General features: G+C 42.3%; 1 protein-coding gene across 3 annotated transcripts in view; it reads right to left on the reverse strand.

Moving 5' to 3' along the window:
• Positions 1-18,055, reverse strand: part of PIAS1 (protein inhibitor of activated STAT 1) — a 62,405-nt gene that overhangs the window by 33,215 nt on the left and 11,135 nt on the right. For 2 of the 3 annotated variants that reach the window (XM_030497371.1, XM_030497370.1), the window contains exon 2: positions 3,269-3,713. The exons of the other annotated variant lie outside the window; for it this stretch is intronic. In XM_030497371.1, the coding sequence (XP_030353231.1) occupies positions 3,269-3,713 (445 nt within the window). The remainder of the gene's footprint in view (positions 1-3,268; positions 3,714-18,055) is intronic. 3 annotated transcript variants of the gene reach the window in all.

Here is an 18,055-nt window from a genome sequence, read left to right on the forward strand (position 1 = left end):
CCTCAGAGGCTGGTGGTGAGGAGGGCGCAGATGGATACAGCACTGCGCTTCCCCCTTGCCATGAATCCAGCACGTCGATTTTAATCACAGTTCAGAGCTACATTCTGAGGAAGCAAGTGTAAGAAGGTAACATCCATTTCCTCCTTTTGTTCTTGACATTAAAAATAATAGTTAGCTGGTTTAATTTCCTTATCTGTTATTCACATTAGCTTGTGTATTACCCACCTACGTGAACTATCTGGGTACAGAATGCATGTTCAAATGCCCTGCTGTGCAACTCCTTTCCCTGAGGCTTTGCCAAATCATTGCTTTTCAAATTAATAACCCCTTCTCAATGGGACAGAAGACTACTGCAGCAAACCTTCCAAGCAATTCCACCTTGACTCGGAAGGACCAGGGAGAATCGCATCCAAAGATGTGCCACACGATGACTATCAGGTCATCGGATTGCTCCTGTGGTGGAGGGAAACAGTCAATTCAGAAGTTTCTTATCCCTACTACCTGAGGAATCCGATGGGAAAATGCAAGCAGGAGATGCTGAAACGCTGGCCAAGGAGGTCTGAGTGTTTGTAATATGTATCTGCCATCTGAAAACAAAGCCAGGGAGCACAGAAATTTGACATTTGAGGAAACAAACCCATATTGTTTGCAGCAGTGAGAAGGATGCCCAAACCATTGGCGTAGATATTCAACAAATCATTTAAAGCCTTGTTACTTAGAGTGTGAGTAACTGTTTAAATGGAGAAAATGAACACAAGACTGCTCCATACTTGCATTTAAGCTGCTATGCTGTATGCACCATTGCTCCCAGTTGTTTCGAAAGTGTACAAAGCTGCATATCACTGGTTATGAATCCAACAGGGTTTTTCATTACCATATATGTATTTATTACTCTAAAATGCCTTCATGACATTTACAGTTAGCAATTTTACAATCTGTAGCAACATTACTTTCCAAAACAAAAGGAAAACCAATCATTCCACAAGGCCAAGTACAAGGTCCTGCACCTGGGTCAGGACAACCCCCAGCACAAACACAGCTGAGCAGACAATGGATTAGGAGCAGCCCTGAGGAGAAGGACCTGGGGGTGTTGGTAGATGAGAAGTTCACCATGACCCAGCTTCAGTGTGCATTTGAGCCCAGAACCCCTCCATGTGCTGGGCTGCACCTCCAGAGTGTGAGCAGCAGGTCAAGGGAGGGGATTCTCCCCCTCTGCTGCGCTCTGGGGAGACCCCCCCTGCAGTCCTGATCCAGCTCTGGGGCAGCAGCACAAGAGGGACGTGGAGCTGCTGGAGTGAGTCCAGAGGAGGCCACAGAGTTGCTGCGAGGGCTGGAGCAGCTCTGCTCTGGAGCCAGGCTGAGAGAGCTGGGCTGGGGCAGCCTGGAGAAGAGAAGGCTCCTGAAGGGGAGACCTTAGAGCAGCTCCTGTGCCTAAAGGGGCTACAGGAAACCTGGAGAGGGGCTTTGGACAAGGGCCTGTAGGGACAGACCAAGGGGAATGGCTTTAACCTGCCAGAGGGGAGATTGAGATGAGCTCTGAGGCAGAAGCTCTTCCCTGTGAGGGTGCTGAGGCGCTGGCACAGGGTGCCCAGAGAAGCTGTGGCTGCCCCATCCCTGGCAGTGTTCAAGGCCAGGTTGGACACAGGGGCTTGGAGCAACCTGCTCTAGTGGAAGGTGTCCCTGCCCGTGGCAGGGGTTGGAACTGGATGAGCTTTAAGGTCCCTTCAACCCAAACCATTCTAGGATTCTACATCTACAGACAGATTCACATGCAAAACAAAAACTCCAACATACCCTTCAGTTAACTGAGATCACAGAGATTGCTTAAAAAGGCATCTGGTTGGAGTTTTAACCACTTCCATTTTCTTACTCTGACACTCAGAGTCCACAAAGGGGAAAAAATATCCTATTGTATATAAACTCCTCAAGCAATAAGACATGACAGAGAGTGAATCATGATCTCTTCAATTTGGGGCTGGTTTGTTAGACATGAAGCTGGCAGCAAAGTGTTCTCACCACATCTAGGAACAAATACATACCATAATTCCTGCATTGGAATGTCTTAGTGAAATTATAGCTTTATTTTTAAGGATTTATAATGTAAAAGTGATGAAACACATACTGAGTACCTCATTATCCTTACAAACCAGCATTGCCCGGAATGCTTACTGATCAATTAAGCTTTAGATTAAAGCTAACCAGAGTCAGTATAGCTCTTAAAAGAATACCTGAATCAGAAGATGAGATTATCAAAAACTATCTGTTTTTCCCCCTCAATGTTTCAGTTGTAGCAGCTAAAACACACAAAAATACATAAACAACTGTGCATATCAGAAATCTGCAGACCACCATCACCACACACGTATCAGGCCTCCTACACCCTGGAGCTGTTCAGACTGTGAGTGTGAAGTACCTGCTCATTTTTGTTTACAAGGGATTTCTTCTGCAAAGGACATTTTTTTCCACTCACCCACCATCTCCCTGGATCTACTCTCACAAAGCTCTTCCTCCCACCAGCTATTCTCACTGTGAATCTCTTCCAGGGTTTCAAGACAGCAGAAGGTTCCAACACGCAAGCAGCCCCTCCAGAAACCAACAGGACTATTGTATGGAAGCCGTTTTTAAGGGTATTAAAAGTTAACCACGTTGTTAAGTGCTACGTGAAGTCAGTGCCAGAAAGAAATCACACATAGTTATATAATGCTCTGTAAGCATCAGATTATTCTCAGCAGCCACACAAGTGATTTAGACCTTAATACAAATGACAGTTTAAAGAAAAGTAGCCACAATGGCAAAAGAACCACAAGTCTTCCTGAACTCAGGCATTTGGGCTGCAATGGATCACAGTGAATATTCAGCCTCGCAGATTCTTCCCCAGCACAAATGAGAAGATTCTGTGGGTTTGATGAATTTGGGAGTATTTTTGTTTGGTTTTTCAACAATTAAAGCGTATGGTTTATAAGAACTCCTGAAAGCAGACAGGGTTTTTGTGTTTTGTAGGGGTTAGTTTGTTTCTTGCCAAACTCACCCCTTAAACATAACGGATCTTTGAACCATATTTAGTGGCTCAGCTAAAGCAACTAATGAGTGTTACGTAAGATGTCTCTCCATGTAGAACAATCTGTTCCAAAAGTTACCAAAAATAGCAATTCTCTAAACACTGGCGTGATGCAATATTTAACCAGTTACTGCATTAGCAGCCGAATCCATCCCTTACTAGTTAAAAAAATAAAGACTTGAGATCTTATTACAACATTTGCAACCTTACCTAGGCTGGTAGGTTTTATCAGCTCATCCAACAAGTCATAAAAAGGTAGTTTCTGAAGTTTTATGTCGGGGTGGACAGGGTGGAGCGCAGATGTGAGATGGGGGAGTTCCAGTTCATGTTTAGGTCCCAGAAGTGACACGGGAAGCAATGGTGAGGTGGCAGGGTGGCCATCGTAACTGAGCTGTGGAATGGTAGACGGAGACAAAGCTGCTGGCATGGAGCTCGAGTGGACGCTGGGGATGGATAAGTCTGCAGGAGTCATGATTTTCTGAGGGAACCTTCGCCTATAGAGTTCTTTGATTTTCATTTGTACAGCAGGACTGCAGCCAGCCTTTAACAAATGCAGTGCTTTCGTGAGGAGTTCGTGTTTGCGTCCGTGCTTGTTCCTCCCCGCGTAACCCAGAAGTACTTGCAGCTCAGACACTCTAAGGCTCATAACCATTTGCTTAAAAGAAACAGAACAGGAAAAAATTAGTATTCAAGTTACAGCATCTTAAACACTGACATTAGATTGTGGCTTAATCCCATCAAGCATACAGCTTTTAAATGCATGCTGCTCTTCCCCCACTGATAATGTGAAATATAATGCAAAACATATTTATTCACAGACATATCTACTTAGAAAGTCTGTAATGAGCAACTTTTAAAGGGGTTTCCATTTGCCATACACAATTCAGGACAGCAGAAGAGAAAAGAACAAGTTGCCAGTACACAATAAAGCTTGTAAATGTAATTATTTTCTAATCCCTGTTCTGCTGGCATCTATAATGTTAACAGTTTTTTTACATTGACAATATCCAAGTCTCCAGTACTTGTAGTTAAAAGCTGTGCCAGTCCTTAACTCTGGAACATTATTTCACTTACAAGTCCTTCCCTCACTTTTAGCCATGCAGCATAACTAATCCACACAGGTTCAAAGGAAAGGAGATAAATGACTGATGATAAAGAGAGAAATTACAATACAATTTGTGTGCAACCCCATATGATCATTACTGAGCTAAAGGAAACTTCTCCCAATTCCATTTCCTCCTTACATGAGAGCTGCATGTTTTGGATGGAGGAGTTGGGTTTTGCCCTCTATTAATTAGCATCTTCATTTACACTGCCTTTTACTGTCTACCAGTACAGTCTAATGAACCAAACTGGTCAGACTTGTCAACTGTTTCACTTCTTCAGGAACCAAGAAAAACACTCCACAGAGTAACGAAACCAGCAGTTGCCTGCGCACAGTGAGTGCTTCCTCCCTGGTCCAGCTGGAGCCAAAAGGCAATTTATACACCTAGTTTCTATTTTAAAACTTCTTTCAATGCTTGACAGTAGCTCATTCACCATCACGTGTCCTGTGACATCAGCTCAAGTGGTATTTCTGCAGAATTCTGAATTCCCAAGAAATCCCAAGGAAGTGAAACGCCTGGAACCCATCGCCACGACTGGCTGCCTGCATCTCCCGTACGACACCGTTAAATACCCTGAATAGAATGTGGTCAAGCCCAAAAGATCAAATGCAAAATAATTCTTGACATATATATTTGGGACCAAACCAGCTAACTCAGCATATCAGGGTTCTGCCATCACTGAAGGCTGAATAACCAAACTAGCACTTGCCTTTGCAAATAACCTTTGAAACAGCGTAAAAATGCTCCCATCCTCTCTAGTTCTCCAAACTGAGCAAAGTATTCACACACACACACATTACTCAAGTTATTTTCACATTCATTTTTAAACCTGAAGTGCTAATCTTAGACAGTAAGCTATGCTTAGCTTAGCAAAACCTGCCTCAGAGCCCTATCGATTCCTCAAACCTCCAGCACCTGCAAGAGATCTTCCAGGCACAGGTGTCCACAGGAGGTATTTCCCTATCCTGAAATAGGTTGTGTTATTTAAAAGCCCTAAATCAGATGAATCACGTATTTAATGAGGTGTGCACCAGGCAGATTTAACTACATTTGCCACAAGATTTCTGCTCTGCTGAGCCACGCCAACAGAACTGAATGATCCTGCTGCAAATCTCAGCTAAACGTTGCTGCAGACTAACACAAACACTTCGGATACAAGCAGGACTTCCCTGGCTTTTTATCCTCCAAATACCCCGAGAATATACTTCACACTTTTAACTATGGGACTGTCATGGAGCTACTAATAAGAACAGACAAGGTACTTTTGTCAGAAACAGAGATGTCTTAAAAGAACAAGGTATTTCAAGTACAATCGGAAGTGTTGACAGCTCAAAGTGAAACAAATAGATTCGAAACATGGAAAAACATTATTTATATATTTATAATGTTTTACAAACATTTCCTCAACAGGGTGAGTAGTTACAGCTGAAGGGCTTAATGCCTGCTACCATCGCCCTGAGAAGTCACTTCCTGAGAGCCAGCCAGAACCTCTCAGAGCTTCACCCTGTTCATGTTTTGTAATAAACTCTTAGGCCCAGCTTGCAAAAACCACAGAGGATGAAGAAATCATCGAGCTAACAGAGCGGCTCCTGCTACATGTTGGATTTTTTCTGGTTTTTAAGGTATAGGTGAGTGAGAAATAAGTATACAGAAAGCAGAGGCCATGCTGCAGCCAGACTGACGAACCAAAACAAACACATTCCCCAGATCCTCCCCACCCTGGTGCATTCCTTACAAAGGAGGACAGAAACGATTCTATTTGCAATGTTAAGGGCACTAACAGATACATCGATTAAAAACAGGGAAAAAACCCAGCACTGAAGGCTTGTGGGTTCATTACAGTTTCATACTTCATTGAGAAACCTTTCTTCTGCAAATATAAAGAGACAATGACTTAAAGCACCCCCCCCCCCGATGCATCCATAGAGCTTTGCCAGCGGATCGTGTCAATCAGTGGCTGGGGAAGCAGAGCCCAACAGGCAGCCGTGCTGGGAAAGTCTCTCCTGTCACTGCAACATGAACGTGAGAATTCCTCTCCCCTCCTCCACCGCAGTTGTGTTTTATTTGAGGACACAGCCCAGCTCCACCAGCAGCAGTGCCGCTGCCTGGACCAGCGCTGCCCAGGCTACGAGCCCTTGGCGTGGGTCACTCTGGTACCCTAATCTTAGAACAGGCAGGGTAATTATAGCAGGAAACAAATCAAGTGCTGTCAAACCCACAAAGTAAATACAGTAAAAAGCTGCAGTTTGTAATTTTTTTGCCGTGTCATATCTCACCTCATCACAATTCACCCCCCTTTGCTGGCTTAGTTACAGCAGCAAAGCTGAAGGGCAAAAACACAAAGCGTTTTGCTTCAGGAAATCTTGGGGGTTTTTTTCCCCTGTTGCCTGGAGTAGAGTAGCAAAAAGATCACTCCCAGCAGTACAGCTGCATCTGCAACAAGCTACACAACCCACCACAAAGAGCCTGTTTCCCAACAACAGCAAATATCCACAATGCAAGTAACTGCCCCTATCTCTGGCTGTTTATCAGAATTGACAAAATGTGTGGGTTTTGCTTTCCTAACACAAAAGCAAGTAAGAAAAACACAACCAAAAAAGCCCAACCAAACAAAAATACCAAAATATACACAGCTACCAAGGGCAGACTGAAGAATAGCTTGCAAACTGCAATTACAGACAACTAGGTGCACAAGAAATGGATGCTATTTGGCTAGGAAAATGCTGAACTACCAGCCATTTGATTAACTTTGGTGTGAGAAATGCAGCAAGCCAGTTCCAGATACAGCAAATCCCAGTATCAAACACTGGCTGTTCTGATGATGATGTGCATTTTGGTACCTGTCATATCTAGGCAATATCCAAATTCAAAGAAGAGGGTAAGGACAGTAGAAAACCTGCTCAAAGTCTAAGAGTATGAACAAGCTTTACAGAAACTCAACTTATCTCACTGTAGCAGAAAGTATCTCTATTTTGAGTCACTGTAAAGTCCTTCCCAGAGCAGGTAACTCATCTATAAACATCCACCTGACATTTCCTGCTTGACAGCACAACACCAACACATGCTCCTCCGCAGAACCAGCATTAGTCACTGGGATTACCAGGCTCATTATATACCCTTCCCCTGCGGCCCACGTCCCCTCACCCAAGGCTTGTGACCACAGTCCATGCTCCCCAAAAGGAGGATGTCACCCCATTGTGTGTGTCAGGTCCACAGAAGCAGAGGTCAGTTTATTTTCCCTCCTCCCAGTTGCCTGTTTCCAAACCTGTGCCTGTTGTCTCCTGCCAGACTGTGTGAACCCATCCATGTGATGCAGCTCATGCTGCAGCCACAGGAGCAGGAGCATCCCCCCATTTCTGTGTGTTGGGGAAACAGTCTCAAGCAATTCATCTGGAAACAAGGATTATTTCCTGCTCCGCTCCTCCTTCAGATAGCCTGTAAGGTTTGCAAGAAAATAGCTTAAGGATGCAAAAGCAATCCATGGGCAGCATCCTACGTTATTCACCTACTTCACTCCATGGCTATCCATAGGAAAAGATGTTCTACATACAGCACACTCTCTCTCAAAAAAGTTGGTACGCTGTTTTTAAAGCTAACAGACATGAAAATTGAAGTCCCCCAAACCAAAAACTGCATGTAGACACTTAGGAGGTAAGAAGGAACAAGGGAGTTCTCCAGCACATCCACTAAAGGACTATTAAATAAAAAGCATCAGGCTGTAACGTCAGTGAGCGTTTTGCAGCTCCTGACTCACAGAGTTCTCTCAATAACCAAGCACGTTGAGCTGGAGAAATGGGTTTGTGCCACACAACAGGACTATTCTGCTTTGGGAATGCTGCTTCAGCATTCAGAGTAAATACTTTACCAGGGACCTTAACTTCTAACAGAGCAGCCAACATGAGGAGGCATTTACTTCCATTTCTCTCTGCCAAGAAAATAGCCAAGATAAAACTTTATTTAAGAAGAATGGTTTTCCACACAAGCCCAGTTATTCCTCCCACCAAGGAAAGGTGCTAAGGCCAGGCAGCTTCCTGGCTAGAGAAGACCAGTTCTTAGCACAGGTTAACAGGTCAGACCAAAGAAAATTGCTTTCAAGAACCAGACCTTGTCTCACCGATCTATGAAGCTTGGAAATTTAGTTTAAAAATATATAAAATCAAAGTGTTAGTGCCTCTGGATAAGAAATCCCATCAATAACCCTGTGTGGCCTCACTGGCACGTGATTCAGAGAAGTGTGACTAAAGAGACAAGCAGATTCAGGCAGAAAACATTATTTCTAGGCTGGAAAATACACTGGGCTAAAACACTGGTTTGAAATGCAGGAAGACGAACTACAAGTTCCACTGCCCAAAAAAGGCTCAGATACAGGTTAGCTGCTGAGATCCAGCACCACAGATGGTGAGCTTTCCCCTTTTTTCCCAGTTATTGAAGGTAAGGACTTGCCTGAGAGGTAAAAACCAGGCAGCAGTCAGTAATGGACTGCAGGGTCCATAGGAAGCATGATGGACAATGGAAATTTATCACTAATACCAGCACCACAAGGTACTGTCTTCAAAGCAGCATCCTCATCCATCAGCAGCAGCATTAACAGCCCCAACAATGTGATGAATGCTTTCTAGAAAGAGTATTTCTACATCACAGCAATCAACCCCGGGATCTATCTGGAGAATCCAAGTTCTTTCTGGGTGTTTATCGTAACTAGAAATTGTGAATAAGCTCCAAAACACATCCAAAAAATTTGCCAGCGGAACAAGCAGCATTTGGCTAGGGACCACACATCTTTGTGCCTAAAGCTATACAACAGGTCCTCCACAATTTTCTAACCATTAACATGGAAGTTAAAAGGGAAAAAGGAAAAAAACACCTCAAACACTAGCCAAAAGATGGAAGGAAAGAGTAAAGGGAGAAAAAAAGAAATGAGAAAAGAGATTCCAAATGGGAGGTCACCCATTTCTAGCCAGTGATTTGGGACAGTGACAGTAAGTTTCTTGTGTTACTTACACAGTGATTAGCAATAGCTTACTTCCAGTTAAGAATCATTATTACAGAAGAGGGCAAGCACTGTAACAAGTCACTTCAAAGGAGAAGTGTAGGACAGAAAACCCTCTGACTGCACCCTGTACTGCTTGGAAAGCTTCTCCACAGGGGCCTCCACAGCAGCACCCTGCTCAGCACCTTGGCCCCAGCGCCTCAGGGATCAGCTCCGGCTGCAGTTTGCATTCACAGCGTGGCCACGTTCAAAGCTCTGTTTTCAAAAACACCACAAATGGAAATTTCCCTCTTATGGAACAAGAAAACTACTATTCGAAGAATTCCATAATGCACTTCTAAAAGGCACTTTAAAACAACAACAACAAAAAAATCAAAATTGTTCTTTTTTCTAACAAAAGCAACTAGGAAGCATTAGATTAGTATGGAAATGGGTTTGAATTAATCTCAGTATAGCTCCAACACCCAGCTGTAAAAATAGAGAGTTCTTGCATGCTATGAACAGCCTCTTTAACCCCTGATATAAATCTTCTGGAAAGGAAAGCTATACCTGAGCTACACGAGCTCTCTACAGTCACACAGACTAAACTCTGGGGTTCTTTAGACATTTAAGATTTGTGAAAATGGGAAATCATAACGGTAAAAACATTCCCATCTTTTACGAAGGCACATTCCTTAGTCCTAAATTCTATCTGAAAGACTTACACAAGGAAGCTCTCAAGGCTAAGCTATAAAAATTGAAATCAGTCTCCCGAAAACCTGCAAGAGGGAGTGAAAGGCCCAATTCATGGAAGCTCCAGCGCCCCGATGACAGGCTGTAACTTCCTGCGTTTGTCTCCTGCAACCAAAACGCTCAAGGGTTGAAGTCACCGTAATTCAAACTGGGGGGAGGCAAAAGCACAGAACAAGTCATAAATATGCAACACGCTACAACCTTTAAGGGGGTTATTGGTTCTCATAATGAAAAACTCATCTGTCTCCTGGAGCGGTATGTACCGTGTCTTGGCAAGCAGGGCAGCACAAAAAGAATAGGTACAAAACAATGGCAGGTACAGGTGTTATTTGCCTTGTTACACACACAAGGCAATATTTCTTAACCAAAGAAACTCTCTATTTACACAGTATATCAGTGCTCATAAAGAACATGCTGCAATTGTAGGACCAAATCTATGCATTCGTCCAGCTGGCAATAAAAATGGATTAAAAATGTGTCACCAAAATGATGTCCATAAATTGTAAATGCCAAAAATAGCCTGGCCTGCTCTTGGTATCTCCATGGATATGAGCTTCTTTAAGGTCAAACACTGTAGTCATGCTTTTCACCAGGGAACATATTTCTCCATGCTAGCAGAGATATTACACTATAAAGCTAAATAATCAGGTGTCATTTACTTTAGCATGCTCACAAACAATGTATTTCCTTGCAAATGATATGGTTGTATATCTGTTAATAGAAATATTACGACCCTTGAACCAACCTACCTGAATGATGAAGCTCAGATTCAAGCGCCTGCTAACACCAGGAATCTCTGGTAATGAAGAGATCACCTAAGAAGTGTAGTGTTCAGTCTACAAGGCTCCTGGGCAGGAGGTTCTGCAGTTTCCTAGCACCATCCCTCCATATTCAGCTCATGTAACAACTCGCCAAGTATACCATAACCACTTAAGTTTCAATTCCACACATTAACTAGAAGAAGGAGCATTTTTCTTATGTGCTCTTGGCTTACTTGTATCTGTTGCGCTGGGAAAACTTGACTACCCTTAAATTTACAAAGTTTTAATAAGGTCAGAGCAATGTTGCTTCATACATGAACACTAATTAAGCTCTCCCTCCAGCCCACCGTTCAGAGGCCTTCATCTAAGCCTGCACCAGTGACACTATCAAGTTCTTAGATATGCCTGTTGCTTACTGGAGACAAGAAAACCACAGTGATAAAAGTAACACAATTCACTGAAGAGTGAGAGGATATTGCAAAAGAAAACAGTGAGACAGCTCTAGCCCCACTGAACCGCCTGCTAAGAACAACAAGCAGAGGTTGGAATGTTTAATATAATCCCCATGTGTTAAAAATTGTCTTATGCTTTTTGCAGATGCCTGTGGTATTTTCCTATGCTATCATATATGTGAAATATCTTCGAGCTAAAAGCTCTGACACATATAACCTGGCAAGTTAGCATAGGCAATTGCCCTCCTAGACCCCCTTTTTCTAGAGGTTATTTCCTCTGGAAGAGAGATTGAGCAGAACAGACTGTGTGCCCACGTACCCAAATGCCACTGCAGTGCCCGAACACTGAAATCACTGTGGGATCTGATGGGTTTTCATATGATGCCTTGCCAACCACACTGCGTCCTGCCCTGCCTCCCGCTGCACAGTACCACTGCCGCAGCCGGGGGGGCCGCTGGGGCAGGGATTTGCTTAAACTGCACAAGCTACATTTGTTGGGAGAGAAGTCTGCCAAGCCTTTAGTCATGTCTAAATTGTGTTTGACTTAAAGTAAGTCACATTTTATCTTAATCCGTAACGAAAGTTTTACCGTTCTCAGGAGATTTTATTCACTAGGTGAACTATATTATTACTTTTGGTATTAAATAAGGTTGCTGACACAGTAGTAATCTTCATTTTGGTTCTTGGAGACTCAAGGTTTTTTTTCAACCACACTCAAACTTAATTGTCCCTGGTGTATTTATGTGTGCAGATGGGAATTATTTTTACAGAGCTATACGCTAGCATGATTTTCACGACAAGTAATTGCAGAAATACCAGTTTAGACATCTCTGGATAGAAAACAATGTGCCTCTCTGAAGGCAAACAGCTTACATCTAAGGCCAATAACGAAGACAATTCTTCTCAGCTATTTGGGAGAGGGTCATTGCCAGACAAATTTACTTTTTATTAAGAATGTTCTTATCCTTAACTAAGCCTTTCAACTGGCTGACAGAAGAGCTAATTCCTATGCAATAAGCTTCGGCGGAGCCCAAGCCAGCCGCACACACAGCTGCCCAAGGAGCCTGCTAAACACAGTGTGTCCTGTTATAATCTCTCTGACAAATAACACAAAAGGTCTACATCGGTGTAATCAAAATAGAACAACTTCTACAGCATTCCATAACAACCTGAAAGATTGTCTCTTTGCATAAAAAGGAGAAAAACCAGGACCAAGGAGTCTCAGTTTCTAAAAGCCTCACAGGAGCTCACAAACACATTTACTTCCCCTTCCGCAGTGATTTTAAGAAGAAAACATTTTAAAATATACAATTAAACTAAAGCAATGGTTGCATACACAGATTACAGATAGGGAATCTACTCCATGCGAATCCTTTCAGCCATTCTTTCTCAGCACAACACTAGAGAATGAAGCTCCAGTTACTTTCTAAATATCTAAAATACCTGCATGAGGCATGTAGCTTTTGGAAGTCAATTTTGAAAGAAAGCTGGAGAAGAATGTACCTGGAATTCAATGAATGTACTCACATAGCAACATGGATAAAGAGGCAGCTTCCACAACCTCTTAACAGCAAGACATACAATTTCAAGACCTGCATTCTTACATCCAGGGTTTGATGTTGGCTTGCAAGCTATTTAAATCTCTACTGCATCAGCAGACATTATTTCTTTGTATGTGTTCGCCAACTTAAGCGTCACTTCATTAAAACAAATTATTGCCATAATAGATGCATATTTGCCTCCAAGATTTAAATACCTTTTTATTTCTGTACCTTACAGAACTGCAAAGCGATGTATTGTCCACATGCCACAAGTTATCACCCAGCCAGTTGTCCACTATACACAAACTTTGGCCACCGAGTTGACTTAAATGAAGTAACACTTCAGGATACAAGATTGTACAGTGAAATATGCCCAAGACACTTTTAGATCAACTATCTGCTTTTTCCCTTCATTTGTCCCATTTTCTAGGAGCACAGTTGACACACAACATCACCACTGACTATTATTCTGCTATCTCAAAATGTTTTAATTAACAATCACACTAAATTTGGATTCTGGCTTGCAGGCTGAAGCCAGGATGTAATTGAATCTCATTTCCCTTAAAAGTAACCCACTGCTATGTTCATTCCCCAAGAGAAGGAAAACTGGAGTTCTCTGTTCACAATTATACACAAAATAAAGCCAAAATGGCACGCGATAAAATTAATGTTTTCTTTCAGGCTTTGAAGCAACCCTTCGCACAAAGTTTGGTTTTGAGAAATGTATTCCCTGGCTTTGTGAATTACACCTAAAAAGATTGATTCCGAGACACCGAGCTCCATCACACTAGCAGGAGCCATCCACAGAGCTCACAAGACGCAGGAGAATGTTTAGCAGTGCTTTTATCTGTAACCACAGGAAGATACAAAAAGACTGCACCAATAGTTAATAACATCTAGAATAAAAAGTGGGGAGGAAGGAAAGGCGGAAGGGAGGGAGAAGAACAGGAAAATTAAGAGATCAGATAAAACATCAAGTATGGGAAATAATCATTTATCATTAAAAGATTTCCCCTTCCCAAGGAAGAAACAGAACACAAATGAAATAAATCTGCTGACCACAAATACCTATGAAATAGACTGGCCAATACCCTATTCCCTCCTAATCCTGGTCCACTGAGAATAATAATTTATTACTACTGGCAATTAGTCCAAATTGTTATCAGAGAAATAAGTAATGGAGCCAAGAGTTCCCACTGTGTCAATAAGCTGAAAAGAAACAGTCCATCAAGTACTCACACTGACATCTGCATAGTCTTAAAAAACCCCAACCTAGTCATTCTGCACATCATTGCCTTATTTCATAAGGAATTTGTGTATAGAAATCACGTAAGGAAGCCAAAGCACACGCTTCTTTTTAAGTAGTCAGCAGTAAGGCACCAAGATGAATACTGAGAGATTTTCCTTTTACATCTCTGTTCCTCAGAGTATCAGGTAGATGCACCACACCAGTTCTGGGGAGATCGCCCCAGGTTTCATACATCAACGTTCTCACAGCACCGATTATCTCAAGTTGGCCTCTACTATGATGAAGTATTGATTTCAAGCATGTTCTAGTGAAGCCCTTCAAAATCACACCTTTAGTGCAGTTCTAAGACTTCACACAGTGTAAGCAAAAGAAACATTTCCTCTACTCAAGTCTTCCTCCTCCTTCAGGAGGAGACACCCATTCTCTTGCCTTTCCCCTACTTACTTCTTAAACAAAGCCACTGTTACAAAGCAGACTTGGTGTTCTAAGTTCTTTTCACATTCCTTGCTTAGCCCTAGTCCTTCTTAAAAAAAGACTGCCCTAGATGTTTGCTGGAGACCAAACCAGGACTAACAGTCCTTTCTCTGCTCCTTAGCTATTGAATGTTTTCTTCTTCAAGCACCACCATTTATCTGGAAGCCACTTCCCTGCTTCCCACGTTTTATCTATCAACATCGCAGTGGCCATAAACAAAAGGATAAAAAAAGAGGGAAGGTTTGAGGGAAAGTAATTCTTTTTATTATATTTAGAGAAAGAATTTCCACATCTGGTATTTTCAACCATATCAATTGGTCCAAGAAGAATTACAACCCTTTGCATTTTATAGAAGCATCCACCAGCGAACCGATAGGTTCAGGTTTTTAGGCACCAGCCTAAAAGCTTAAGACCAAGAAACAGTTTTCACGTGTTTACATGACTCTTCCAGTCCATGACTACTTTTATCAAGTCAAGACATGACTGCACATGAAATTCAAAGTTATTAAAGCAGTCAAAATTGGAGGAAAACTTAAATTTCTCATGTGTTTTTCTCATTACGTGGCTGATGGCTCAGGAGAGGAACTTGGGCATCACTACAGACAACTCTTCATGTAGCTACAGCCAAATAAGCATATTTGCAGGGAACTAGTAGGCTACAGAACCTTGGAAGGTCTCTTCCAATCTCACATTCTGTGCATGAGAGTATTTTTCAGAACTGAAGGAAAAGTCAAAGGAGGGAATCAAGAACTAGAAATGAGATGTACAACGTATCTACTCATAGAGTCATTCCAAAAAGGCAAAGAATTTCAAAATACATACTGGAAACCTCAGAAACTTGGGCAGAGTTGGGCAGGAGAAGGGCATCAACGTGAGAATGGTTCATCAGTGGAGTATGAGTACCCAGGACTACCCTAGGAACACATAGGTCTATACAACCAGATCAGAACACCGCCTACTAGAATCAGTCTTACCTATCCTAGCCCATTTTCTCTGTCAACATGATGTCTAGAATAGAGAGTAGCCACGTGACAGCGAACTGCCAGCACAAAAACTATGTGTGAACCACATGTGGCCACCAGTAATTCAAGAAAAGTCAGTTTTTCAAACTGAAGAGCTATTGTCTGTCACAGCACAATAGGGAACACAAATTATAGGTCTGACTATTTATAGAGCAGTTAAAATGTACACTAAAGCCTAATTTATTCCTAACTGTACAGATGCATTAAAAATTTGAAGTATTTATTTACTGCACACAACAATATGACATAGAATTAATATTTGAGTCACATATTGAGACAGGTCCATTTTAAAGTGCCAAAATACATTTATTATTATAGAAATCAGTAGCTGGATAAAAAAAAAACCGAACTTATGTCATTTGTCCAAACCCAAGGGAAAATACTAGCAGTTAGAAGTTCATCTCCCATTTCAAAAACCTTACTACATCAGTACTCAGCCTAGTTCCCACCGAGGTGGATTCAGAACCCTAAGTCAGTCAAGTAATGAGACTCAAGTAATGGATGACTTCTCTGGCTGCTACTCAGGACACTAAGGCATCAGTAAGACTGTCAAGAATCACACTGATTCCATTCCAAGTACCAGCACAGCTTGGAAAGAGAGCAACGGGGTGGCAGCGGTGCCAAACGCTGGCTGCGTATCCTGGGGAAGCCATCTAAAAGAGCCATGGAGACAAAGAAAGGGAAAGCAGGAAGCTCAGTTTTTCATATCACCCACAACGACTGGTTTCTTCCCACTATGCAGAAATGCAAAAAGATGATAGAATAATAGGAGAGGAAGCAGACCTTCCTGCTTTTCTTCAGCATTCAAAAGAGGATAAAGAAAACAGTTTCAAATGACAACATGCAGCCACAGACTGAGAAGATGCATCTTAAGCAAGGCCCAGACTCCTGACAGAGCTGATCCTAATCCTACTTCACTCCTCAGAATTTGGGCTACTCTGCCCTTATACCTTCCAGTGCTGCCCACACCAGAAAATGGTATTTTTACATGTATTAGCTGTACCTCTAGGCTGGAAGACAAGCATGCAGTGCTTAAGAACCCATTAGCTCGCAATGACTAATCCCAGGACAAAACACTCAACAGTGCATTAGAAAGCTAAGAATACATTCCCTATGCAATATTTTCCTGGCCCACACAGAGCACAGACAAGGCCTATAGAAACATTTCTTTCCCAGTCACACTGGTACATGTTAAGGAGAGACACTAAGGATATTTGCTCAGTGAGAAGAGACACATTTCATTTCCCAGTGCCATCAATCTGACACACCGTCCCCCTCCCCGCCACCTCATCCTTCAAGCACTGTATTTTTCTTACCATCAAAGTAAGACTGAATTCAATTAATCTATTCACACAATAACCTCTGCCCTGCATGGAAACAAACTGCTTGATGGAATGAAGGTTTTTACAAGCCAAGTTTCAGCCACACCTAAGATTTAAAATACATGAAAACTATTGCAAGTAAACTCCAAAAACGATACTGCATTTAACTTGGCTTCAGCCACAAGAACAACCAGAAGTGAAAAGAGCTGCCTAAGAAAACTCTGATATCAAAGTTAGAACTCCCATGGAAATCCTGACCAAGTGAAAACAGAGAGTGTGCAGTGTTTCTGCAGTACCGGCTGCAGATACACACAGCCTTGCAGGGCAGAGGGAGGAGGATGCTCCACTCACTGCTCCTTTTCATCTTCACTGACCAAACTCTTGCCCCACCTCATTAACCGCACTCATCCAAATCCCACTCTGAATAGGAATTTGCATATATACAAGCCTTTTGCAGCTCATTAATGTCATCTGAATGGCTCTCACACGGTCATGAATTTATACTCTGCCTGTCTCTTTGTACACATACAGGTCAATGGCATGGGGAGGGGGGGTAGAGGGGGAATTATTTAGGATCTCATGACAAAACAAACCATTTTCTGGGTTTCAGCCTAACATTTTAGTATGAAGTGTCTTCACCCTTTTGCCTCCTCATACACTCACCAGATAAAATCAAGCTTCTACTTCCAGGTAAGATGTTGTAAGCATTGTATTACTTCACAGCCTTGCTCAGCCTCTATGTCAAAAGCAAAGGACAGTCCAGTATCAGGGAGAAGATAAAAACGGAGGCATCAAGACATCGGTCATGCACAGGCCTGAGGAACGAAGGAGTCAATGCAGTCAGTCAACTAATATTTAGCTCAAGCCCTTTGCTAAGCTGTGTGAACATACTCTGAAAAACAAGGGCGCATTAAAAAAAAAAAAACACCTCTTCTAGTTAACTGAACATAGGAAACAAGTTTCAACACATCTCTGCTTCCCCTTAAAACAGCTTGGCACCACCTCAGAGTTCTACATATGTTCAAAAACAACAGAATAGTACAGGTCAAAGGAAGCCATGCAAACCCAGCCCGCACGCACAAGCTGGCTATTCTTGCAAAATTAATAATATTTTCTTTAAAGAACAAACCATAGATCTTTCGCTGGCTATTCAAAGTTCTTCTATTACCAACATGTCCCAGTTGTTCCAAGACTAAACAATAGAGGAAGGTCACGCATGGAGTTCTGCAAGGGCCATGCTGGCACATGGAGCTTAACCTATTCGTTAACGACCTAGAAAATGAAGTGATCAGTGGGGTGACAAAGTTGCTGACAATATGATGTGGCTGCAAACTGAAGAATGACTGAA

This window comes from Strigops habroptila, chromosome 9 (assembly GCF_004027225.2).
Source record: "Strigops habroptila isolate Jane chromosome 9, bStrHab1.2.pri, whole genome shotgun sequence".
Taxonomy (NCBI): Eukaryota; Metazoa; Chordata; class Aves; order Psittaciformes; family Psittacidae; genus Strigops; species Strigops habroptila.